At 39.3% G+C, this 27,271-nt stretch overlaps 2 protein-coding genes across 2 annotated transcripts; one reads left to right on the top strand and one right to left on the bottom strand.

Annotated features, from left to right (window-relative positions):
- The first annotated feature begins 804 nt into the window (after positions 1 to 804).
- Positions 805 to 3,075, top strand: LOC149144956 (uncharacterized). Its single transcript, XM_089446574.1, has 2 exons — positions 805 to 2,653; positions 2,863 to 3,075. Exon 1 carries the CDS (start codon positions 1,380 to 1,382, stop codon positions 2,445 to 2,447), a length of 1,068 nt encoding a protein of 355 aa, XP_089302700.1. The 5' UTR covers positions 805 to 1,379; the 3' UTR covers positions 2,448 to 2,653; positions 2,863 to 3,075.
- Positions 3,076 to 23,769: 20,694 nt separating this feature from the next.
- On the bottom strand, positions 23,770 to 26,375 carry LOC149144955 (uncharacterized). Its single transcript, XM_089452320.1, has 5 exons — positions 25,254 to 26,375; positions 25,005 to 25,160; positions 24,662 to 24,911; positions 24,292 to 24,385; positions 23,770 to 23,893 (listed from the first exon to the last, which is right to left on the bottom strand). The coding sequence occupies exons 1-5, from the start codon at positions 26,373 to 26,375 to the stop codon at positions 23,770 to 23,772; spliced, it is 1,746 nt and encodes a 581-aa protein (XP_089308446.1).
- Positions 26,376 to 27,271: the final 896 nt, after the last annotated feature.

Below are 27,271 nucleotides of genomic sequence, written 5' to 3'. Positions count from 1 at the left end.
ACCCCTTGAGTTAGCCAACAAAGCAAATTTTGGTGATTATGGATGAGGAAATTGAGCAATCCTCATTATGGATGAGGAGTTTGAGCAATTTTCGAAAGAGTTAGGAGGAAACACGAGTCCTATGAGGAGGCCATTTAAAGTTTCAACGTTAAGTTGCTTGATATAAGTGGGGGTGTCAATGGGATACTCATCATGTGTGGACGACACAATGCCACTTAGTCGGTGGTAACGAAAGGGACGCATTAGGGGTATAGTCAAAGTTGGGGGGATCAAAATCTTAGAGTAGATCTGTTGATGTTGCCTAGGGATAGGGGAATCCACTCACTTCTCTAGGTGGAGGGTGGGGAGTTGAGGGGTGAGGGACCTAGAAAAACACACATTATGCAAATGCATGTATATTGGATTTTTGTATTATAAAATTAATTTAATTTCCATGTGGACGAGGGAAGAAGAATGATTGGGTCAAATTCTCGGCAGGTCTTTAATTCCGGAAACGTGTCAGAAACCAGTTGGGCAGAGCCGACGTACCGTCGGGCCGCCGGCGATCTGAGAACACCGCCTCAAATATCTCGGTAAGTCGGCAGTGGCGATCCGTGAACACGTATGTGGAGTTTGACACGTGGACGAATGGGAGTTGGCCAGGTTGAACCGACAGACTCGACGTCCGACATGATGCGGCCGTCAACAGGGCACCGAGAGAGGGAAGATGTCCGGTCGACATCGGACGGAGGGGGGCGCAGGGATCGGACGGTGCAGAAAGTTTCCGTCAATTGTTTTTTTTCACTTATTCCGTTCTCGTGTCGCGTGCAGCGTGGGTTGAATTGAAGGTGGAGTGAGGAGGCGAGATAAGGTTTGAGATCAGAGGGGAGGCACGGATTTCGTGACTGTTAATAGTAGACGGCAGACTGACGGTAAATAGCGAACATTACAGCTCGGTTCTTGCTGTGAATTTTGGCTCTCACGTGCTATCTGCTGTTCCTTAATGCTGCTTCGATTCCTGTTCTCTGGAATCTAGAATGAATGAGTCTCATTCTTCCTCCATAGCTTCTGTCAAATAACAGATTTCCAAGCAAAAAGATCATCGATTTTGTTGCCTTGCGATAATAATAATAGTCGTTAATGGCGTTCCATGGGTCTGTGAATCCGTATTAATAATGCAGGCGCAATGTGCGTTAGTCAGACGTTTTTCACGATGAATTGGACTTCTTCTTCTTGTTTCTGTTCTGCACATGGCTAGCTAGGGAGGATATTGTGCTGTTCTGTGCTGTCTGCGCTGTGCCGTGCTGTGTGTGGCCACAGAATTCACAATAGGGAATTTTATTAATGTTAAGAGGAATAGGTATTTGAAGGATGAACTGAGGGCGATTTTGGGCTTGTGAATGAACTTAGCCTTAGCTCCAGAGATGCAGGTCTCGAGTTCGAGTTTTGAGGGCATCCCAGATATGGCTGTAGCGGTTCAGAATCTTGGCGGGAGGCGTTCTAAGCCGCATCCCACACAGGTACAGAAATGCCCGCGCTGCGATTCGCTCAACACCAAGTTCTGTTATTATAACAACTATAATCTGTCGCAGCCTCGCTATTTCTGCAAGAATTGCAGGCGGTATTGGACCAAAGGTGGAGCCTTGCGCAACGTTCCTGTTGGGGGAGGGTGTAGGAAGAACAAGCGGTCCAACAAGCGGAATTCCGATAAAAGGCCCGCCGCCTCCTCTGCGCCACCAGGTAGCGCCGCTGATAATCAGGCGGCGGGCGGAGCCTCGGCCGCGTCTTCAAGCTCTTCGCTGGTTAACGGATCGGATAGGAGCAGCATCGGCTTTGAATCAGACTGCAATAACACCACCACCAGCACCACCACCACCAATACAGGCGGCGCTACCGGCAACCCCGCCGGTGTTAGCTCCGGCCAACTGTTCGACGGTATGAATCCAATCAATCCGCCTCCGCCGTCGCTGGATCCTCAAGCTCGCGGCGCGCTTCTGAATTCTGGTAACAATCTGAGCTCCATCTTAGACCCCAGTGCTTACGAAAATGCTCAGTTTAGCTGCATGGATCCTGTAATCAGCAGTACTCCAGATTGGAGCAGAGGCTTAAGCATGCCATGGAAGCAGCAGCAGACATTGACGTCATTATTAACCGATGGCATCAGAACGTCACTGGATGGGTTTCTGAGCCAGCCTCCGCCATTATTAGAGGACATTAACAGTTTAGCGGAAGCTGCTACCAGGTCTGTATTTGGGGTCAAGACTTCAGCGGCCACGGTCCCGTGGCCATCTTTACAGGAGGACGACAACATTAAAGCTCAGTCGCTTCAGGGTCTCGAATGGCAGACGGCGAACGGTAACAGTAGCAGTGACGCAGGGCTTCTTGAAATACAGAGCGATCTTGGGCCATGGGGTGCTGGAAGTTGGCCAGATCTTGGAAATTATGGTCCAGGGAGCAGTTTGCCATGATTTTTCTCAGATCTTTAATCTTGACTCCATTAAACCAGATGTTTTTCCTTTTCTTTTTCCTTTTCTCTTTCTTTACTGATAACAACCTACAGGTTCTAAACTCCGTTTTGCTTCATTCCTGAAGACTCCGGTTTGATCTTTTTGGTTAATGATTCATACGTATAAGAGGTTTTGAGTTGGGGAGCGTTTTTGTTTTTAAATCTCTGGTAAGTAAGTAAAAGCAGGAGGCATTGTTGTTATTATTATTCTTTGTATAGTTTGCTTTAGGGAAGAAGAAGAAGAAGGAACTATAGATATGTGTATCTGTGTGCTTATCTATGTATTCTGCTGCCTCATTCTTTTGTGTGTGCAAACAAGTTACCTGTGAAACCAAGAAATGATTCTCAATATAGTTATATTTTTATGTAATGTACAGGGCCCTCTGTACAGTTGTTTGAGGAAAAGTGCCTATGGCGGTGGTGAAGAGGCAAAACCCCATTACTGTCTGTGTGGAATAATTATTTTGTTTTCTATGTAAAACCAGACCAGTGGATTGGAGTACAGTAATTATCTGTGAGGCCTTTGGCCGGAAGAATGTTGTTTTACGAGGTTTTGAAGAAAATGATCATGGGATTTGCTTGGCCACTTATATTGTATGAAGTAAATTATTTTTAAAACTTCAATTTCTGTGACCAAATTCCTGGTACAAAAGTTCAATTTCTGTTAGCAAATTCCTGCTGCAAATAGCAGTACTGGTTTGATTGATATTTGTATACAGTTCATGCTGTGTTTTCCAACTTAATAATGCATAGAATCAATGGCTGCGCTCTGTTGGTTTTCATTCGTAAACCTGTTGCAGTGGGAGTTCACCGCCAAGCTTCTATTTCCTGTTATTTTTTTTCAATTAAAAATCCGCGAAAGCTATATTTTTTTCGTTTTAAATATTAAAAATCTAACAGGTTCGAAATAGCCGCGTGATCTGCACGCGAAACATCAAAATGGAAGTTTGCCGTTGTTTTTGAGCATATCGGAGAGACTCGATCCTTCGATGGTCACTTAATTATTGACATTTATTCGTAATTGGCATATTGAATATCTTAATGTAAGTGTGATGTGACCTGCGGTTGATATTTTAGGGGCTAATGTAGCAAATAGGCCCCCCTGGCCCCACGTTACATTCTTGTCTTACAAGTTCGAGGTGGTGGATAGACGGGCCCTTGGGCTTATCGACATGTGCCCACCCCACTCTACGCCATTCCAATTGGTCCCCCTCCCATCATAGTGGCCGACAATGTATGCCATCTTCATTATAGGTTCACATTCTCATTGTTAAGATATTTATTCACATTGATGAGCACACTCATGTGTTATGAGTACACTACCCATGTTCCTTAGGTTGAGTTTCCGTTTGGAATCATAATGTATGAGTACATTACAATCAATACAACTAACTAACCAAAGTTATAATTAACAACCCCATCACAAACTATCTTACCATTACACTCCCTCTCTCCTATCATGGAATGAACCAAACACTCTCGTATCATGGAATAAACCATTGTCAAATCACAAACGCTCACTCTCATATCTCCGAATAAACCATGGTCAAACCACAAGCCCTCTCTCTCCTGGTAGGGATAAACAACACTCAAACTACATGCGTTCTCATAGCACGGAATAAACAACACTCAAACTGCGTTCTCATAGCATGGAATAAACAACACTCGAACTACAACAAGCTTTCCTTTACTTCATGCTATAAGAGCTTTCTCATAGCATGGAATAAAGAACACTCAAACTACAACACGCTGCTTTCCTTTACTTCATGGTAAGATAAACAACACTACTCTACTCTAGTATAGGATGAAAAACACACAATAGCATAAGATAAACACACACTATACACACTATATCTAAACCCTACTTTATCCTATATGATATAGGATAAACAACACTAGCAACTCTCCACTTACACACTATTTTATCTTATACACTACTTTACACTATTTTATCTTATACACTATATAGTATAGGATAAACAACATTCAAAATCCTACCAAAATCATACTTAGACATTGTGATAAACAACACTCAAAACTCTACACTCAGAGTTTGAATTAACCTATTCCCTTTTTTCAATGGAACTCCGGCTACTGAAGCATACATGTACTATAATAACGCGCTTACCCATGTAGGGTAACCGGGTATGTGAAAAAATTGGCGATTTCATTGTATAAGCGATGAAGAACCCTAAATAAATACGATTTCTTATCCAATATTCCTGAACCTAATGTTGGTCTATCAGATCTCTAGAGACCTATACTTAAAGCTCCGATTAGCGGAAAGATAGATAGAATTACTCGCAGTGTATTGTGGCCAAATAGAAACGTCTTCCCCCCTCCCTTCGTACGGATAGAAGTGGGTGAATGAAAATTTATTCCAGTTCCCGCATAGGAAATAAAGGTATAATATACCGAGGATAATTGGCTACTGTATATTGCTAACATCAGTAAATGCAACAATCGAGGATTTTGAGTAATTGGCCAAGCAACTGAAATGGCCAAAGTGGTAACAAATCCTGTCAAATAGGTCCGATGGAAAATCTGTCAACTCCCATTTTCCAATGAAAATCAATAAGTCCAGTTATACTCTTTATTCTTTCAATTGGATCAATAATTTATCAAATTGGAAATGGTAATGGACGGAATGTATATATAATGAAAAGGAGTTAGAGTAAACAAATACCTAGAGTATACCATCGAATCAGATCATTCCCTCCTTCTATGGGTGGGAAATAATGGGACTAAGGAACCCCAGATATAGGCGAACCAACAATTATAGTTGAGCGAGCCAAGGTAATTCGCTCATTATAGAAGATACTTTGCATCTCCACTGATTGATAAAAACCCATACTTGATCCAAGATCTCAAGTATGGGTTTTTATCAATCAGTGGATAAAAAAAATATTAATATGAAATGAATTTAACCTTTTTTATTGTGCATATTGATCAGTAAGCTAGACCCATACTGCGCGTTGTCTCATGCCATAAATAAACACGTACACTCAAGAAATCTGTTGGACAAGCGGATTCACACCGCTTACAACCTGCGCAGTCTTCTGTTCTTGGAGCAGAAGCAATTTGCTTAGCTTTACATCCTTCCCAAGGTATCATTTCCAATACATCTGTGGGACAAGCTCGTACGCATTGGGTACAACCAATACATGTATCATAAATTTTGACCGAATGTGCCATTGGATCTCCATTAGTTAGTAAAAAGTTTTAATTTGATAAGATCATATATAGCCAAATCTTCTAATATATGCCCAATAAAGATGGCTAATAACGGGATATTATAAATATAAAACGAATCAATAATTATAATCTCCATTATATTTGGAACCGATCTGTATTTTTTGGATCATTTCAATCCCCCCAAATCACCCCGAATATGGTCCAATCATGACAGGTAATTTTCCTAATGATTTTTATATGGATCAATCATGTTTTTGATCGACCGTAATACTATAGAGATTTTGATAGATTCTGGTCATATAGAATAGATATATCTTCTGAGATATACCTTATTTTTTGATAAGGTATAGATATACTGATATACGATACTTCATCACCATTTCGACAAATGAAATTGATCGATATGAATTGATTATATGATACGATGTCAGTAGTTGATAAAATAGCTGTTTTAGCGTCTACAATAGCTATAACAAAGATCGATAAGATGCCCCATGGCCGGATATATTTTAAGATAATCCGAATATGCTACTGAATTTGAATCGACCGTATGCAGTATTGGCGACACATAAGTGCTCTAACCATGTTTCGACTCGTAATACCAATAGATAATGAAGAAAGCACCTCGAACTCGAATAAGTGTATGCTCGAGCATAATAGATCAACCCCTTATACCTTTATCTTCTCAGATACAAAAGTTATATTTAGTTTTTTATTTTCCATTATCTAATGATCTTCTATTATAAGATCAGGAATAGAATTATACTTCTCATCATACTTATTAGACGAAAAAGATATCCAGGTGGATTCATTATGTGCGCGAGAATTTCCAATATTCTGACTCATGATCGCATTCACTAAAAAAAAAAGTGACCTTATCCACATACCTAATCGGATTGAAATATTTGTATTTCAATGGATCTGGGAATTACATGAACTGGTCTATAATTCCGTTGGTTGATAATAGACTCTGATCAATAATACATGTGACATTCTTAATCAAATTATAAATATCCTGATCCTTATTTATGATCCATCCGGAAAAAAGGTATGGTCTCGACCCATCAGTCCTCTCTGATCGAATCCAAACTGAATCTGAAGAATTGGTAGAAATTCTTTAATCGGTCAGAATGTTCGTCCATAGTTCCTTCGGACAGACAAGTTAAACTTTGAATTGTTTTAATTCTCGAATCTTCGATCACCGATATTGGTAAACGTCCCGGAGCAATATAATCATAATTTCATTCATGACGATCATACATAGGTCGGGAGTTCATATTCTTTCAATCATAAAAAGAAAATTTGATGAACAATACTCAACACAATTTCCACGAAAGATGCAAATTCCAGAATAAATACTATAAATTACCAATCGTTCGTTTTTCCAATCAACAACGGGTGGATTAATCAGGCATAAACGCATACTCCACAAGCAATACTTTGAAAGAATCCGAAGTGTATTCATCCACGAAATCGAGGGTAATAAACAATACTCAAAACTCTACACTCGCACACTCAAATTCCTACAAATGTGATAAACAACACTCAAACGCTACACTCACACACTACAATCAAAATCTTACAATTAGACATTGTGATAAACAACACTGAAAACTCTACACTCACACACTCAAAATAAACTCTATATTCACACGCTACAAAATCCTACACTTAAACATTGTGCTAAACAGCCTTCAAGACTCTACACTCACACTACAATGGAATAAATACAAACACAACATTCTCAAAACCCCATATTACAATACTCTCTCACTGCATTGTGATAAACAACAAACACTCAAAACCAACCCCATATTACATGATCTCTCATAGCATGGCATAAACAACACTCAAACTCCATATAAAATGCTTTTTCTCATAGCATAGGAACAAAAAACACTCCAAACCCATATCAAATGCTTTTTGTCTTCTTAGCATGAGATAAATAACACTCAAATCATTATATTTTTAACTTTTTCATTACCCATAGCATAGGAAAAAAAACACTGAAAACCTATATCAATTGTTTTTTTTTTAAACCTAGGATAAATAACACTCAAATCATTTTATTTTTAACTCTTAGAATGATCCATATTATACGATCTCTTAGAATGACCAGTGTTATACGATGTCTTTTAACATTGTATAAAAAAATACTCAAATCACCATGTTATCAAACTTTCTCATAGCATGGGTTAAACTACATTCTTATTTTTAACTCTTAGAATGATCCTTATTATACAATCTTTTAGAATGACCCATATTACATGTCTCTCTTAACATGGGATAAACAATACTCAAGTCACCATGTTATCAAACTTTTTCATAGCATGGGTTAAACAACATTCTTATTTTTAACTCTTAGAATGACCCATATTATACGATCTCTCTTAACATGGATAAACAATACTCAAATAACTATGTTAACAAACTTTCTCATAGCATGGGTTAAACAACATTCTAATAACATGGGATAAACAATTCACAAATCACCATGTTATCAAACTCTCTCATAGCACGAGGTGAACAACATTCTAATAACATGGGATAAACAACTCACAAATCACCATGTTATCAAACTCTCTCATGCATGAGGTGAACAACATTCTAATAACACGAAATAAACAACTTACAAATCACCATGTTATCAAACTCTCTCATAGCATGAGGTAAACACCATACTCTCTCATAGCATGGAATAAACAACATTTTAATAACATGGGATAAAAAACATTAGATAACAAACTCTCTCATAGCATAGGGTAAACAACATTTTAATAACATGGGATAAACCACTCTCAAATCACCATGTTATCAAACTTTCTCATAGGGTAAACACCATACTCTCTCATTGCATGGGGTAAACAACATTTTAATAACATGTGATAAACAATATTAGATAATATTAGACTCATTTTATTAGTTATTTTATTAAATTTTTTATGGATAAATACCTACTCTTCTTTTTTATTAGTTATTTTATTAATTTTTTTTATGGATAAATAACCACTTTTTTTTTTTTTTTAATTTGTCTCATGACTCATTTTATTATTATTTTTGTTTATAGATAAATAACCATTTTTATTTTATTTTATTTTATTGTAAAATGGGATAAACAAATCACTATATTTTTAATTCTTTTTAATGATCTATATTATATGGTCTTATAGCATGAGATAAACAACACTCAAATCACCATGTTATCAAACTCTCTCATAGCAAATCACCATGTTATCAAACTCTCTCATAGCATATGGGATAGACAACACTCAAATCACCATGTTATCAAACTCTCTCATAGCAAATCACCATGTTATCAAACTCTCTCATAGCATATGAGATAAACAACGTAATGGCTCATTTTCTTAATTTTTTTATTGGATAAACAATATTTTTGTTTTTTCTAATATATATATTTTTTAATTTGATATTTTTTAAGTTGAATATAAAAGTTAAATAAATTATTTAAATATTCAAAATTGTAATTGGAATAACAAAAAAAATGTTATTTAAGCATTCTTAACTTTTATTTTCAACTAAATTGTTCAAACTATTCTTAATTTTTATTTTCAACTAAATTGTTCAAACTAGTAGGATAGTTATGACAATGAATAAATATTTAATTACATGGAATTTAATGCTTTATATGTTATTTTTTATTGCTATTTTAGATATGTTAGATTTTTACAATATTAAATAAAAGTTATTTAAATATAATAATATAAAACCTAATACAAATAAGCATTAAATGCTTTATAATCCCATGTTTATTACTATTTGGTTTGTTTAAGTTATGTGTCATCTCTTTCCCTTGTTATGCTTCCTATCTCATTTCTATACCCTTTATATCAAAATATGTTGGAAAGTGTCTTATTTTTGCTCCTCTTTGCCAAGTTGTGTAGTCAAGGGTCTCAAATTGTGTATTTCATTTTTGTTTTTTTTAATCAAATTACGTTAGAAAGTGTCTCGTTTTTCCCTCCATCATATTGAGTTGGAAAATATTTCAATTCCTTTCCTAGCAAATTGTGTTGAAAAATGGTAATTCCTTTCCTAGCAAATTGTGTTAAAGAATAAGCTTTACATAATTATATCATTTTTTCTAATTAAATTGTATTATCAAATGGTAGATTTATTATTAATTTTTTTTTCAAATTACTGAAAAGTTTCATTTTTTCTATCAAATTATGTTGAAAAGTTTTATTATTTATTATTTTTATCATTTTTTTCTATTTTAACTTCATTGTTTTCCAATCAAAACTCAATACAACCTTGTATTTTTTTTATTAATTAATTTGTGTGTGTGAAAATTTGTGTTTTACAAACCGATTTATATTATGAAAATCAAATTATATTGCAAAATGAAGATAGTTAGCGTAATTTATTTCCATCGCCTTTTGTCTTGAAATATACCATTTATTTTGCATATTTTGATCATAGCGAACTCTTTAATGTAGCCAAAATCTTCACACTCTTAAATACTTAAAGTGAATTTATTTATTTCCATCGTCTTTTGTCTTTAGATATACAATTTATTTTGAATTAAATACAAAAATCAAATTACGTTGCAAAATGTAGATTAATTTACTAGAGATGTACAATTTGTTTTGATCCTAACAAACTCTTTAATGTAGCCAAAATCTTCATACACTCTCAAATACTCAACGTGAATCCACTATCAATAGCAAATGCTATTATTTTGTATCAGGAAGTGTGTGAGAATCCACTATCATATATTAAATGTTATTATTATTCTATATTAGAAAGGTGTATAATTTCATTTGAAAAGATTCAAGGGTTCATGACATTTATTTATTTGAGTTTGAGTGAAAGTTAGGATACATTTAAAATAACTAAAACAATTTATCTATGGGAAAGTATATAATTTTGTTAGAATTTTAAAATAATATTTATAATGTTTTATAAAAATATTTAAATTTGTTAATAATTTTTATTTTTTTTGTTTTTTAATAATTTTTTTGGAATAGTTTAATTGGTGATGGTCGTGTAAATAAAGTATTATGTGCGAGGAGATCTGTTGTTCAAATCCCCTTAAATCATCTGTACATATGTGCCTAGAAGTTATAGGGGGAAGGGGCATACATATGCGCCTAAAAGTTATAGTGGTAGCGGTTGAAATGCACCTCATGCCACATAAGTATGAGACTATCCTAGTCGTCAATTCCCCTAAATACTAAAATAAAATAAAATAAAATTTTAATAGAACGTTATAAAATTTAGATAATTATTTGGAAAAAAAATGAAAATTAAAAAATATTTTATAATTAGGAATTTAATTGCATGGTGAATTTTGATATTTAATATTTTTTTAATAAGAATGATTATGGAGACAAATCTTTCCTATTGATCTTACTAGAGGATGACAAGGTTGATTCGAGAGACATACAACACCCTTCTCATTAGTGTTATTATTAGATGAATTTCATGAGTAAGAGAAAATGAGACATCAATTGGAGTTTTTAGATTAAGGATGTGGTTCGATTTTTTTGGCTCTGAAGAAAACAAGAAAGCAATTAGTAGAAATGAAGCATAAGTTAAAATCTTCAAATAAAAAAGGGCTCTAATGTGCATAATTCCACAAAGAATGACAAGAGAGTGATCCTGTTTGTGTGTTTGACAGAATTGTTAAGTGACTTCATAAAGCACAACAAAGCAATTGGTAAACATAAAAAAAATGGTAATTAACACTCCAATCTTTTTGTGATAAGGGCACAAGTAGTAGCAATAATTAGTGATTAACACTCATGGAAAATCTCAACAACGACATTGAGTTGAGGAGAAAGAAAAGAAAAGTTTAGAAATATGAAATCATAATCTTCACAAAAGAGCCTTTTGGATCAAAGGACAATCTCACTTTTTTTTTTTTACTATTGAACATAAATTGAATAGAGATATGAAATGAAATTATGATCTTTCTTGCCCAAGTTTTTTAAATCAATAGATGTAAGTTGTGTAGAAATAGGAAATTATTATCTTTTGGTGAAGATTGTTTTAGATTAAAGGAGTTTGATGGTGGTGACCGTGGGCCCTAGGTGATATCCTCCCGCGCACAATGTAATCTGCCCCTCGACTGTAGGCTAGTCCATGGGCTTAACACTGGGTATAAAAGGATAACTATTGAGGTTAGGTTTTATTTGGACATTCGTTGTACTGTGCGAGGGTTTGGAGGATGGTTGGAGGGGTTTTGACCTAGCGACCTCCTGTATCTTTGCAATGGGCGAATTCTTTGCCTGTGTGTGTGTTCTGGCTAGTTCTCCTCCACGTCGTGGCCGTTTCTGTGCTCAACACTTGGTAAACTTGGAATATTTCTTGCTTTCTTCTCTGGTTTATATGGATATATTGTTCCTGTTGTTAATGGTTGCTATGTTTCCTACACAGGGATCTCCCTTCTTATTGGAACTGCTCGGTCTTGCTGCCAAGGTGAGTTTTTCATTCCAATTTCACTTACAGTCTTCTTTCTCGTTTTTCTAACCCTTCGGTGCCTTTGCTTGCAGGGTTTGGCTCCTCTAGGCACTATGGCCGTTTTCAAAACCAGTGTATCTAGCTTGGTTCTGGGTTTTGAACCCGGGTGGTTCCTCTGGTTTGACAGGGCTTTAAAATCGATTTTTTTTTTCTTCAATGTGGCCCTCTTGGCCTTGACGAAACCCTTGGGTCGCCCTCACAGGTATTCTGTTCTTCTACCAGGTTCTCTGTATCAATTTTTTTCTTTCTTTAATGAGTTTCCTGTTCTTCTTTTCTAATCTAGATTCTCTGTTTTTTGTTTGCAGGTGTGATGCTTCTGGTGGGGCTTCTCAACGTCACCTCAACCCTGGTTTTCCCTGTGTAATAGGGTAGGGTATTTCCCTTTATTCCCTTGCTCGGTTTTTCTATGCTTTGTAAAATAAAACCCTAGTGGGTTCTGTGTATAACCCTTAGTCGGTTGGTCGAAACCCTGACTGGGTTGTTTTCCTGCTTGTCAAATACTTCTATGCTGGTTTTGTAATTTATATGTGGACTGTGGATACTCGTTTTGTAAACAGAACCTTGGAAAATGAAAAAGGGATTTTCATAATACTGCTTGCAAATGCTTATTTAAGTTACACAGATGATTACCTGCAATTTATGACTTGATGCATTGTCTTGAAATTTCTTCACTTCGGCTGCATCCTGTATGAACCTGGGGTTCTGGAAATTTAAATTACTGCTTTCTTTTTCCTGAAAATGGTTACAACAACTTACATCACATTTTGAACAACAACCTGATACAACATCTCAGAACTCATTTATTAAAAAAAACTCCAATGTCTAATTTCTTCACACACACATAAACATTCCTATCTCTTTCCAGGAATGGCAGAACCCCTGCTTGGGTGGATTTGGGTTGGTTTATACCTTCCCAAACAGTTCCCAGGTGGTTGAGAAACTGCCATTCAGTTAACAACTGACTGGTAAAAACCAATTTTTTTACTTTTACCTACTTTAACTAATTTGACTAGTAAATTAATTTAACTTTTCAAATAAAAACTTAAACAAAACTCATTTCTGTCAAACAGAAAATAGCTAACCCATCCAGCTGTGACTCTTTAGTTGGATGCTCCTGCATCAGGCTCCCAGGGAAATTTGAATTCATGGCTCCTGTCCATGAGCTCTTCAATAGAGTACCCAACTGCTTAGATCTATGTAGCATCCAACCAAAAACAAACGTCAATAGGGTGGTGTTGGAAATAATACTGAGAGGGGGGGGGGGGGTGTGAATCAGTATTATTAAATCACTAAAGTTTTTTCATTTCCATACTTAGATACATATACGCTACTTCAGTTAATGGAACCCGCGTGTATACGCAACTGTGTCTAATGCAACTAGCGTATATCCAAAATACTTATGATTCAGTTAATCCATTAAATGTTGATCTTTAGTTAGTGCATCAGAACTTCTTTAACCATATGAACAGTAAGCAGGTGCAGTAAAATAGAATAGATCATCACACATAGAAAGCACACATGAACACCATGATATAAGGTGGAAACCCAATGTGGGTGAAAACCACCTGCTGCAAGTCGTCTCTATCTTCTTTTAATAAGAAACTTCATTTTACAATATTTCTGTACTGGTGCAGTCTTATACCAGTACACAGGCTTCTACCTGCAGAAGGCTACAACCTTCTCTCGTTCTCTAGACTCTTTTGGAAGGGAGCTACAACCCCCTTATCTCTTGTACTAGCCGATCCATTTACTAGTACGTAGGTGTCGGCCTACTGAAATGCTCCATCCTTTAATCGTTCTCCAAATGCTACTGAAAGGGAGCTATCACCCCCTTTGCTCTTGTACTAGCTGATGTACTAGTACGTAGGTGCCGGCCTACAGAAGGATACAACCTTATCTTTCTTCCTCCAGGTACCATGTTTCATACATTTTCAGACTGGATACTCCTGAAGCACAACACTATAATTTGAAAGGCCACGTTTCATCCAATTTTCATACTGGACCCATCAATATCATTGAAGCACAAAGTCAATCAATACTAGCATCATCAATCTCTGAACCCTGTTAACAATACAGTCACCAGAACAAAGAGCAGACAACAAAACTCTGCTATAACAATCAAACTCAACTGCAACTTCAAATATCATACTTCATAATGTATACGCTACTACGATGAACCAAACCTGCATACATACGCGCTTTTACCAAGCTAACCCACGTACACATCTGCAAATATTAACTCAGAGCTTTGCAGCTGTTCCAGATTTCAGCCATACCCAAATCATAACATTTACAGAACATTACATGCGTCAGTATACAGATCCAAAGTAAACAAGATCAAACCGTATAGAGATGATTCATTCCAAGCCATTAGATCCTGATCTATCCTTAGATCTTGTTCTCCATCAACTGCTGAGATTCCTCCTTAGTAAAATGTCATGAACCCATAATATGCATACTAGATCTCATACTTCATCAGATATTCAAGACTTTCTCAATGCATTTGCCTAATGATCTTCTTCTCCTTTTATAGTCTTAGGCCTTACTCAATACCATGGTCCAAAACCATTGAGAACCAGTACTAGGGACCCAATACTTGGGTTTAATACTTTGGACGCAATACCAAGGACCAAAACCATAGGTCTAAATACCACGGACCCAAAAATAAGCTTTTCCACATGTACACACTTTTCCGTGCATGAAAGTGCGTGCATACGCATACGCGACTTTTGATCAGCAATCCCGCGTGTATACGCGCCTTTGTATATAGTGAAACTGCGTGTATAACCTGCGTGTATACACTACTTGGTATATAGCGAACCTGCGTATATACGCGACTTAGTACATAGTGAACCTGCGTATAACCTGTGTGTATACCCTACTTGGTATATAGTGAACCAACATATATACTCTGAACCTGCATATATACTCTTCTTTCTTCATTCTTTGTAGTCTGGTCATCAAATCTTTAAGTGCTGATCTGCTGCACTATGATCTATCATCTGTGTGAGGTGCCATCAAGGATAACACTTGTATCATAATGCCAACAATCTCTCCTTTTGGACTTGATGGCAAAACTAACTTTTCATACTAAGAACTTTCATCTGATTCCTTTGAGCTGTCTTGCATCCCATGTCTTCTGTCACATCTGATATCTCTTCTGTAGATCATCTAGTTATATATAAGTGAGTTGATCTTCTACGAGAGCGTTGCCATCAAGTACAACACATGCATCCTAATGCCAACTGGTGGTTTTTCCACTTGACCAGATATTACAAATATTCTTTCTTCCGTGTCTTCCTGGCTACTTGAGTGTCCAAAATCTGTTCAATTTCCAGCGGCTGTGCCATAGGCATATGCTTAACCCATGGTTCCTCCTTATCCTAAATATTCTATGTTTGGCTCCCCGAATCGTCTTCCACATCAACATCAACGTATGGGTACAAATCTGTCACATTAAAAATGGGCGAGATTCCTACACCCGGGGGTAACTACAACTCATAAGCGTTTGCAAAAAACTTTCGAAGGATTCTACAAGGCCTAATCTTTTTCATCTTCAATTTGTTATACTCTCCTTTTGGAAACCTCTCCTTGCGTAAATGTGCTAATACTAGGTCTCCTACTTTGAACTGTACCTCCCTTCTTCTCAAATCTGCTCTTTGTTTATACCTTTGGCTATTGTCTTGTAGCTTCTGCTTGACCTGCTCATGCAGATCGCTGATTGCGTTTGCAAATTCTTCCCCATTAGCAGTCCAATGCTCCAATTGACCCAAATCCCACAACTCAAAGATTCCGTGTGGATGCATTCCATATAAGATCTGGAAAGGGCTCTTGCTTGTACTTCTGTTGGGTGAGTCATTATAGGCAAATTCTGCCTGCGCAAGCACACGATCCCATTGTCTGGAATTTTCACCAACCAAACTCCTTAGCAGATTTCCCAGACTCCTGTTCACAACTTCAGTTTGTCCATCTGACTGTGGATGGTAGGCCAAATTGAAGTTTAATTTGGTGTCTAATTTCTTCCACAATGTCCGCCAGAAATGGCCTGTGAACTTCACATCTTTGTCTGAGATGATGGACTTTGGAAAGCCATGTAATCTGACTATCTCCGAAAAGAACAAGTGTGCTACATGTGTGGCATCGCTTGTCTTTCTGCACGGAATGAAATGCACCATCTTGGTGAAACAATCCACCACCACCATGATGGAATTGTAACCCCTTTGTGTCTTTGGCAAACCTAAGACAAAGTCCAAATTGACTAAGTCCCAAGGTCTGTTTGGAATGGTAAGGGTGTATACAACCCTACATTCCCTTTGCATGCTGACAGACCCTGCATCTGGTTACAAATATCTATACATCTCCTCTCATTCTCGGCCAATAATAGAAGTGGCTCAGCTGATCCAAAGTCTTATCTACTCCAAAGTGCCTGACCAAACCTCCACTCTGCTTTTCCTGGATCAAGTTTTCCCGCATGGAACACTTAGGAATGCACAACTGTCCTCTTTTGTGTTGAAATTTGGTACCGGAGGACAGGTGGTTCCCTTAGGCTTTGATCTTTGGCCTAGGGAAAAGTGTCCAAAAGAATTTAATTTTTCCCCTAAAGTAACTTTATAATTTTTATAAAGTTAAATCTAATTTAAAAGTGACTTTAAGTGATAAAGTTACTAAGTCTAATTTTAAAGTGACTTTTATAAATTCAATGAAAAATTAGAAAGGAAAAGTGACTTTGGAAATAAATAACTAAGTGGGTCTTTATTAAAGTGGGGTGAATTAAAAAATAAAAAGTGAGATTTAAATGAGCATTTAATCTCAGCCTTAGATCTCAATCTATTTCAACCATTGGACTTAGGGATCACCCAAAAGTCACTTGGATCACCCAAAATTCACTTGGGGTTAGATTAAAGGAGGAAAAGGAGGAAAAGGTCATTCATTTCTTTCATGAGCAGATTGGGAGAAGGAGAGCAAGAGAGCAAGGGAGATTTCCGAGCAGGGAGGAGAAGGAGACAGCAGCTTGAAACACATTCCAAGGCAGCAGTTGAGCAGATTTGTACAGCTAATTTAGCACACAGTGAAAGGCAGATTTTGGCACGATTTTCAAGGAGTGGTTTGCACAAAAATCGAGGAGAAGTTTGCTGATTTTTCTGCATGCAAAATGAGGGCCCTACAGCGCATTTATTGCAGTCCGTACAACCCATTTAATGCTGGCCTTACAACAACATTTAATGCTGAAAGTGGGCACGAAAATCGAAGAGGCCGTACAACATTTATTGCTGTCCTGTTTGCTGTAATTTTCAGTTTGCTGTGAGGCATGGGAAAAGAGATAAGTTGTAAATTTGCTTGTTGATTTTTTGCTAAATATTTCTCACTGTAAAAGGCAATTTTCAGAAATAAAGAAGAGCTCTCAAACTAGTTTTCCCCAAGAGTTGTAGGGGGTTTTTCCAGGGTCACATTGACCAAAAATCTCAGTGTTTAAATGTGTTTTAATGGTTGTTTATTACTACTGATTTTTATTTCTGCAATTTCCAGCATTCTGTAAAATTTCCAGAATTTGTGTTTTCAGCAAATTTATTTTTTCCAGCTTGTTAAATGTATGGTTATGGGAAAGGGCATTTAACTATATGGGAGAAATAAGGAGAAATTGAAAACCGGGGTGGGAAATGAGAAATTTCTACATGGTATCAGAGCTTGAGTGCTGAAGGACAGTTTGGGACAACAAAAAGAAAAATTACAGCTGCTGATTTTTCACTCAGAAAATTCCAACAAGCTGATTTTTTTCATAAATAACAGTTTTATCTTTACTACAATAGTGGTATTTTTCAGTTTTAGGACAACAGGATGTCATTGGGATTGAGGGTGGAGGATAGGCTGGATGGGCATACAAATTACAACGTTTGGAAGGAGAGAATGCAGAGTATCTTTGAGGAGGCAGAAGTATGGGATATCATGGTGCATACCACACAGAACCCTGTTGTTGTGCCTACTGATGTTACTCAGTTGGCTGAGTATAATAAGAAGAACAATAAGGGTAAGAGGCTGATTCTAGACGGGTTCAAAGACCATTGCATTCCTCATGTGAGAGGAAAGAGCAATGCCCATGAGATGTGGACATCATTGTCCAATCTCTACTAGAGTACCAATGAGAACCAGAAGATGGTCCTGAAGGAGAAGCTGAAGAACATTAAGATGGGTAATGATAGTGCAGCTGGATATCTCACAAAGATTACTAATGTGAGAGATGAGTTGGCAGCGATTGGAGAGGCCATTCCACCCACTGAGTTGGTGTGGATTACAGTGAATGGCCTCCCCCGTTCATGGTTGAACTTTGCTGATGGGGTTTGTGCACGTGAGACCCTTACCACATGGGAGAGGTTTTGGGATGATTGCATTCAGACAGAGATCAGGAAAGGTCAGCTTGGGGCAGCCAAGCCAGTTGAACAGGATGAGGATGTAGCACTACTGGCAGGAGGCAAGAAAGGCAAATGGAAGAAGTAGGCTTCCACAAGCAGTGGTGGGGGCAAAGGAAAAGGTAAAGGTAAATAGGGGAACACACAGAAGGACTATTCCAAGGTGAAGTGTTGAAATTGTCAAAAGATGGGACACTATGCAGTTGTGTGTCCGGAGAAGAAGAAGAAGAAGGGGAAGAACCAGGATGTGGCAGCTTCAACAGAGATTGAGGACTTTGCAGGTCATTTTGACCGGGAGTTTGCATTCACTACGTGTGAGTCCTCTAGTGCAGGATCACCTGCCACACAGGTTCAGAGGGAGCATGCTTTTCCCTCGATTAGCGGAGCATCTTCAGGTATCTGGTATGTGGACAGTGGGGCTTCACGTCACATGACAGGAGTCCGCGAGTACTTCTCAGAACTTTCAGAGAGTGGCACTGATATAGAGGTAGTACTCGGTGATGACAGAGTTGTTAGAGCAGTCGGGGTGGGGACACTGACATTTCAGAGGGAGTCCAAACCTCCCTTGAAAGTGTCAGATGTTCTTTATGTGCCAGGGATGAGGAAGAACCTCATATCCATCTTAGCTTTGGAGGACAGAGGATATGAGGTACTATTCAGGGGAGGACAGGTGTTGATGTATCCCAGGGGCACTCCAGCTAATTCAACTAGAGTGATAGGTGTACGCCATGCAAAGGTGTACAAGTTTGAGCAGTAGTACCGACAACAGAGCTAGCAGTTTTGAGCTGTGTGAGATTTGGCACCGAAGGATGGGACATATGTATCATGGAGCCTTGAGGACATTGCGGGAGATCACTACAGGTGTGCTAGGTTTCAGCACTGATCACTTTGATACTTGCAGAGGTTGTGCGATGGGCAAGTTTTCCAAATCCCCTTTTTCCAGCAGTGACAACAGAGCGACTGGGATACTTGATTTGATTCATTCTGATGTGAGTGGTCGGATGTCTCATGTTTCCTTGAGTGGATATGAGTACTATATTTTATTCATTGATGATCACTCCAGGAGGACCTGGATTTATTTTTTTGAAGACCAAGAGTGAGGTCTTCAAGTGGTTTCAGGAGTTCAGAGCTCTCGTGGAGACACAGACAGGTCGAAAGATCAAGTCCCTGAGGTCGGACAATGGAGGAGAGTACACCCTTGGAGAGTTTGTTGACTATTGTGCGGAGGTAGGCATTAGGAGGGAGTTCACTGTTCCTTACAACCCCCAGCAGAACGGGGTTGCGGAGAGGAAGAACAGATCCATCATAGGGGCTGCCAAAGCCATGTTACATGATCAGGGGTTGTCATTGTTCTTGTGGGCAGAGGCCTACAACACAACTGTTTACTTGCAGAACAGGAGTCCGCATCGTGCCTTGGGGCACATGACTCCAGAGGAGGCTTTCTCTGGGAAGAAGCCTGATATTGGTCATCTTCATATCTTTGGATGTATTACACACTCTATACCCAAGGAGAAGAGGACCAAACTAGAGCCCACCGCAGAGAAGGGTATCTTTGTGGGCTACAGTGAGACCTCAAAGGCCTTTCGGATTTACATTCCTGCACAGAGGAGAGTTGTTGTCAGACGGGATGTGAAGTTCGAGGAGGACAAGGCCTTTAGGACGTCACGGGAGTTAGAGTATCTGGATCAGCCAGACCCTCAACAGCAGTTGATTCAGTCGCAGGGATCCAGTGGGTAGGGATCAGGAGGTACATCTATGAGGATGTCATGTCCGTCAGTGAGCAGTGGCTCATTGAGCCAGAGGGGTGGTGCTCCGGGCAGCATGCAGAGCAGTTCACAGAGCAGTTCACTAGGGAGTCCACTGATGGATAGTTCAAACGGTACCTCAGCTTCTACAGGTTCAGGTTGAGGCAGGAGGACAGTAGACAGACAGTCAGGAGTTCAGGCTCCTGATGATGATGAGGAGGAGGAGTTTCATTCTCCGGTGGGAGAAGTGCGCTCAGGGAAGAGGAAGCCCAAGTGGCTTCAGGACACCTTGAGAGATGCCTCATCTGTTGCTGAGCCGAAGAGGCTGGTCAGAGAGAGTAGACCACCTGAGAGGTTTTGTAGCTATATGGCGATGGTTACTAGCATCCTTGACTCTGAGCCTTCTAGCTATGATGAGGCAGCTAGCCAGCAGGTCTGGAGAGAGGCCATGCAGGAGGAGTATTCTTCTATCATGAAGAATGATGTTTGGGAGGTGGTGCTGAGGCCTGAGGGCAAATCCGTGGTTTCTTCCAGATGGCTTTACAAGGTAAAGCATGCTGCAGATGGCAGCATTGAGAAATTCAAAGCAAGGTTTGTGGCTAGAGGGTTCTCCCAGGTAGAGGGAGTTGATTATGAGGAGACCTTCACTCCCGTGGCTTGATATACTTCGATCCGCTCCATTATATCAATAGCAGCAAAGATGGGTTGGAAGATCCACCAGATGGATATGAAGACTGCATTTCTCAATGGCTTCATACAGGAGGAGGTGTACATTGAGCATCCACAGGGCTTTGAGGTGCATGGGAAGGAGTCCCATGTGTGCAGACTGAAGAAGGCCCTTTATGGCCTGAAGCAAGCTCCCAGAGCTTGGTACTCCAGGATAGATACATATTTGCAGGGGATGGGTTTCACAAAGAGTGAGGCAGATCCGAACCTTTACTTTATTGTGATTGGTGAGCAACCTCTCATTCTGGTGTTGTATGTGGATGACTTGGTCATTACAGGTGCAAAGAGACTCATAGAGCACTGCAAGAGAGATCTCACGACGGAGTTTGAGATGAAGGACATCGGCTTGATGCATTACTTTTTGGGCTTGGAGGTGTGGCAGGAGGAGGGGCATTTCTTCCTGGGGTAGGGGAAGTATTTTGTGGACATCCTTAGTAGATTCCACATGGAGGATTGTAGACCCATGTCGACACCGATGATCACCAACTGGAAGAAGCTTCATGCTTCAGATTCCAAGTTGGTGGATCCCACATTGTACAGGCAGCTGATTGGTTCCTTGATGTATTTGGTCAACACTAGACCAGATATCTGTTTTGCAGTCAACACGATGAGTCAGTTTATGTGTGAGCCTAGGAAGGTTCATTGGGTGGCTGCAAAACACATTTTGTGGTATTTGCAGGGGACAGTGGATTATGGTCTAGACTACAGGCAGGGAGATGGAGTGAGATTGGCAGGATACACTGATTCTGATTGGGCAGGTTGTGCTTCTGATAGGAAGAGCACTTCCGGGTGTTGTTTTGGGTTGGGTTCAGCAGTAGTGTCATGGTTTAGCCAGAAGCAGCAATCAGTAGCAATGAGTTCAGCAGAAGCAGAGTATATGGCAACGAGTCTAGCTAGTTGTGAGGCTATCTGGCTTCACAAGATGTTGTTTGGCTTATTTGGTCAGCCGTTGAGACCTTTAGTGATTTACTGTGATAATCAGAGTTGCATTAAACTCACGGAGAATCCAGTATTTCATGACAGGTCAAAGCATATCAGGATCAGATATCATTTCATCAGAGACTATGTTCAGAAGGGAGCTGTGAAGCTTGAGTATATTTCCACTGATGAGCAGGTTGCAGATATTCTTACCAAAGCCTTACCACGGGGCAAGCATGTCTACTTCAGAGACAAGATGGGTGTGGTGAGGAACACCTTCCTCGGTAAGAGGGAGTGTTGAAATTTGGTACAGAGGACAGGTGGTTCCTTTAGGCTTTGATCTTTGGCCTAGGGAAAAGTGTCCAAAAGAATTTAATTTTTCTCCTAAAGTAACTTTATAATTTTTATAAAGTTAAATCTAATTTAAAAGTGACTTTAAGTGATAAAGTTACTAAGTCTAATTTTAAAGTGACTTTTATAAAGTCAATGAAAAATTAGAAAGGAAAAGTGACTTTGGAAATAAATGACTAAGTGGGTCTTTATTAAAGTGGGGTGAATTAAAAAATAAAAAGTGAGATTTAAATGAGCATTTAATCTCAGCCTTAGATCTCAATCTATTTCAGCCATTGGATTTAGGGATCACCCAAAAGTCACTTGGATCACCCAAAAGTCACTTGGGGTTAGATTAAAGGAGGAAAAGGAGGAAAAGGCCATTCATTTCTTTCATGAGCAGATTGGGAGAAGGAGAGCAAGAGAGCAAGGGAGATTTCTGAGCAGGGAGGAGAAGGAGACAGTAGCTTGGAACACATTCCAAGGCAGCAGTTGATCAGATTTGTACAGCTGATTCAGCACACAGTGAAAGGCAGATTTTGGCACGATTTTTGAGGAGTGGTTTGCATAAAAATCGAGGAGCAGTTTGCTGATTTTTCTGCATGCAAAACGAGGGCCGTACAACACATTTATTGCAGTCCGTACATCGCATTTAATGTTGGTCGTACAACATCATTTAATGTTGAAAGTGGGTAAGAAAATCGAGGAGGCTGTACAACATTTATTGCTGTCCTGTTTGCTGTGAGGCATGGGAAAAGAGATAAGTTGTAAATTTGCTTGCTGATTTTTTGCTGAATATTTCTCACTGTAAAAGGCAATTTTCAGAAATAAAGAAGAGCTCTCAAACTAGTTTTCCCCAAGAGTTGTAGGGGGTTTTTCCAGGGTCACATTGACAAAAAATCTCAGTGTTTAAATGTGTTTTAATGGCTGTTTATTACTGCTGATTTTTATTTTTGCAATTTCCAGCATTCTGTAAAATTTCCAGAATTTGTGTTTTCAGCAAATTTATTTTTTCCAGCTTGTTAAATGTATGGTTATGGGAAAGGGCATTTAACTATATGGGAGAAATAAGGAGAAACTGAAAACCGGGGTGGGAAATGAGAAATTTCTACATTTTGAACAACAACCCTTTCTGTATATTATAGTCCAACCATGGGCTATTGTCTCTCAACAGTGGATTTTGGCAAGCTTCATAAGCTTCCTTAAAATCTGCATCCACCCCGTACAAGTCCTTAAGATACTCGAATCCCAACACCTGTACTGCACTTTCTTGTAGTATTAAGCTTCTCCTACTTAACGCATCTGCCACCTTGTTGGCTTGACTGCTGATGTGCTTTAGAACAAATGTGAAGCTCTGTAAGTACTCCACCCATTTCGCATGCTTATGATTCAGCTTGTGCTGCTGCATAATGTACTGCAGAGCAGAATTGTCTGAAAACAAGACAAATTCCTTAGCCAATAGATAATGTCTCCAATGTTTCAATGCTTAGACGACTGCATAAAACTCCTTGTCATAAGACATATACTTCTTCCTGCTCTCATTTAATTTCTCGCTGAAGTATGCTACTGGCTTATCTTCTTGGCTGAGAACTGCACCAATGGCTGTTCCACTAGCATCACAACGAACTTGAAAAAGTTTGTTGAAATTCAGTAGTCTTAGGACTGGTATTTCAATGATCTTCTTCTTCAAAAGCTAAAAACTCCTTTCAGCCGATTCTGTCCAATGAAAAGGTTGATTTTCCTTTTTAATGGTGTCTACCATAGGTGCACAAATACCACTAAAATTCTTAATAAACTTCCGGTAAAAACCGGCTAGTCCATGAAAACTTCGTACCTCAAACAAATTTTTGGGAGATGGCCAACCAACTATGGCTCAATCTTTTCTAGGTCCATCTTCAACTCATTCTCAGAAATTACAAAACCTAAATAAATCAATTCTTTCCTAAAAAATGAACATTTTTTCAAATTTATTAGCAGTTTTTCTTGCTGAAATTTTTCTAGCACATACTTGACATGCCGAAAATGTTCTTCCTTAGTCTTGCTGAAAATGAGTATATCATCCAGATATACAATCACGAATTTTCCGATAAATGCCTTCAATACTTCATTCATCAAACACATGAACGTGCTAGGAGCATTGCTCAGGCCAAATGGCATCACCAGCCACTCGTACAAGCCTTCATTTGTCTTGAAATCCGTCTTCCACTCATCACCTTCTCGAATCCTGATCTGGTGATAACCACTTTTTAGATCTATCTTTGAAAAGTATGTCGCTCCGCTAAGACAATCCATCATATCGTCCATCTGAGGTAAAGGGAACCTATATCTGATGGTGATCTTATTTATCGCCCTGGAATCAGTGCACATCTGCCATTCACCTCCTTTCTTGGGAGCTAAAACGGTCGGAACAACACAAGGACTCAGACTCTCTCGAATCAATCCTTTGTCTAGCAACTCCTGTACTTGTTTTCTGATCTCCTCATTGTCCTTTGGACTCATTCGGTAAGCAGCCTTGTTTGGCAAACTAGCTCCCGGAATGAAATCGATGTGGTGACTAATGCTCCGCTTCAGTGGCAATTCGTCCGGTAGATCATCTACTACAATATCACTAAATTCCTGCAACATGTCCTGTATCTCCACAGGAAAATCGGTAATCTTGGTATGCAACAATACTACTCTAGGTTTTCATACAACTGCATAGTTTATCTCATTTTCCTTAACCTGTCGCAGAAACTCCTTTCTGCCTATCAGTAATGTTTTAGGCTCGCTGGTCTCTGCAACATTTTCCTCCTTCATGGGAATAAGCATGTGCTTTATCCCATCCTTAACAAACTTATAACAATTCTTTTCCCCATCATGGATGACCTTTCTATCATACTGCCATGGTCTACCCAACAGAATGTGGCACACGTCCATAGGCATAATATCACAAGTCACCTTGTCCTTGTATTTGCCAATGTGAAACTCCACCTCACACTGCTCATCAACCAACAGTTGGTGTCCCTTTTTCAGCCAAGACACCTTGTATGGAGTCAGGTGTTTCAGCTTCTTCAAGCCCAATTTTTCCACCATTTCAGTGGCTACTAGGGTATCATTTCTTCTACTGTCTATAATCAACTTGCAACATTTTCCATGTGACTTGCACACAGTCTGAAACAATTCTTTTCGCTGCGTCTCGTCAGTCACTTCCTTAGTTGTTTTCAACAAAACATTGTTCAACACCAAGGCCTCACCTGTCTCAGGCATGTTCTCCACCTCCTGTGGTGGTGCCTCTGCCATATCAGGTTGAGCAACATAAGCTCCCCACTGCCCAGCCTGCTCACCTTCAGGACATTCAAAAGACCGGTGCCCCCATTTGTGACACTTGTAGCACTGGTAGGCATTTCCTCTACCTCTGCCATTACCCCGTCCATGCTGGTATGGCCTTCCACCTCTGGTGCTACCTTCTCCCTCTGTCTGTCTCGAGGTCTTTGAACTGTTGCCTCCTTCATTACTGCTGGCATTTTTACCCCTGCCAAAGGACTGTCCCTTTCCTCTGCTGGAACCACGTCCTCTTCTTGCATTCTGCTTCCTGGTAATCTTTTCTTCCGCCTTCAAAGCAAACTGATATGCCTCCTCTATAGTCTTAGGGGAAAGAATGTTGATCTCGTCTAGGATTTCCATCTGTAGACCATTCACATACCTTGTTGTTTTCTCAGGGGTATCTTCAACATACCCATCCCTCAAATTCACTTTATAGAATTCTTCTGTGTATTCTCTGACAGTCATCACTCTCTGTCTCAGATTTTGCATCTGCCTGTAAAGGGAAATCTCGTAATCTTTCAGCAGAAATTTGCTTTTCATCTTGGCAATCATCCTGTCCCATTTTTTAATCAAATGTTTGTTTAGTCTCCTTCTTTCTGCCTGCACATTGTCCCACCATAGTGTTGCATGTCCTTTCAACTTGGTAACAACAAACCTGACTTTCTTGTCCTCACTAACTTCCTCATATTCGAAATATTTGTCCAACTCGCTTATCCAGTCTAACAAGGCTTCTGTGGACAAGCTACCATTGTAATTAGAAATTTCTGGTCTTGGTTTGCTGCTAGCCATCAAAACTAATTTCAACAGTTTGATTTATGGTGCCTCATCTTTTGACCCATTTGTTGTCGCCACTGTTTCACCCTCACTGCCATCTCCACCTTTAGGATCCCTACGCCTTTCAGCTTCCACTGCTGCCAAGCGAGTTGACAGATTTCGAATTTCCTCTCGTAGTCCTTCATCTACTGCTCCCCTTGCAGGTCTTCCCCGACCTCTTCTTCCTACCTCCATTTTCACTCAGGAAGAGAACCTAGATCTGATACCTCTAATTGATGGTGGTGACCGCGGGGCCTAGGCGCTATCCTCCTGCACACAATGTAATCTGCCCCTCGACCGTAGGCTAGTCCATGGGCTTAACACTGGGTATAAAAGGATAACTATTGAGGTTAGGTTTTATTTGGACATTCATTGTACTATGCGAGGGTTTGGAGGATGGTTGGAGGGGTTTTGACCTCGCGACCTCCTGTATCTTTGCAATGGGTGAATTCTTTGCCTGTGTGTGTGTTCTGGCTAGTTCTCCTCCACGTCGTGGCTGTTTCTGTGCTCAACACTCGATAAACTTGGAATATTTCTTGCTTTCTTCTCTAGTTTATATGGATATACTGTTCCTGTTGTTAATGGTTGCTATGTTTCCTACACAGGGATCTCCCTTCTTACTGGAACTGCTTGGTCTTGCTGCCAAGGTGAGTTTTTCACTCCAATTTCACTTACAGTCTTCTTTCTCATTTTTCTAACCCTTCGGTGCCTTTGCTTGCAGGGTTTGGCTCCTCTAGGCACTATGGCCGTTTTCAAAACCAGTGTATCTAGCTTGGTTCTGGGTTTTGAACCTAGGTGGTTCCTCTGGTTTGACAGGGCTTTAAAATCGATTTTTTTTGTCTTCAATGTGGCCCTCTCGGCCTTGACGAAAC

Source organism: Pinus tabuliformis, chromosome X (genome assembly GCF_031772625.1).
Source record: "Pinus tabuliformis cultivar Carrire ecotype Pingquan chromosome X, CPIR1, whole genome shotgun sequence".
In the NCBI taxonomy this organism is placed as follows: domain Eukaryota; kingdom Viridiplantae; phylum Streptophyta; class Pinopsida; order Pinales; family Pinaceae; genus Pinus; species Pinus tabuliformis.
Note: the sequence above shows the minus strand (reverse complement) of the source record. Positions and strands in the feature narration are given on the sequence as shown.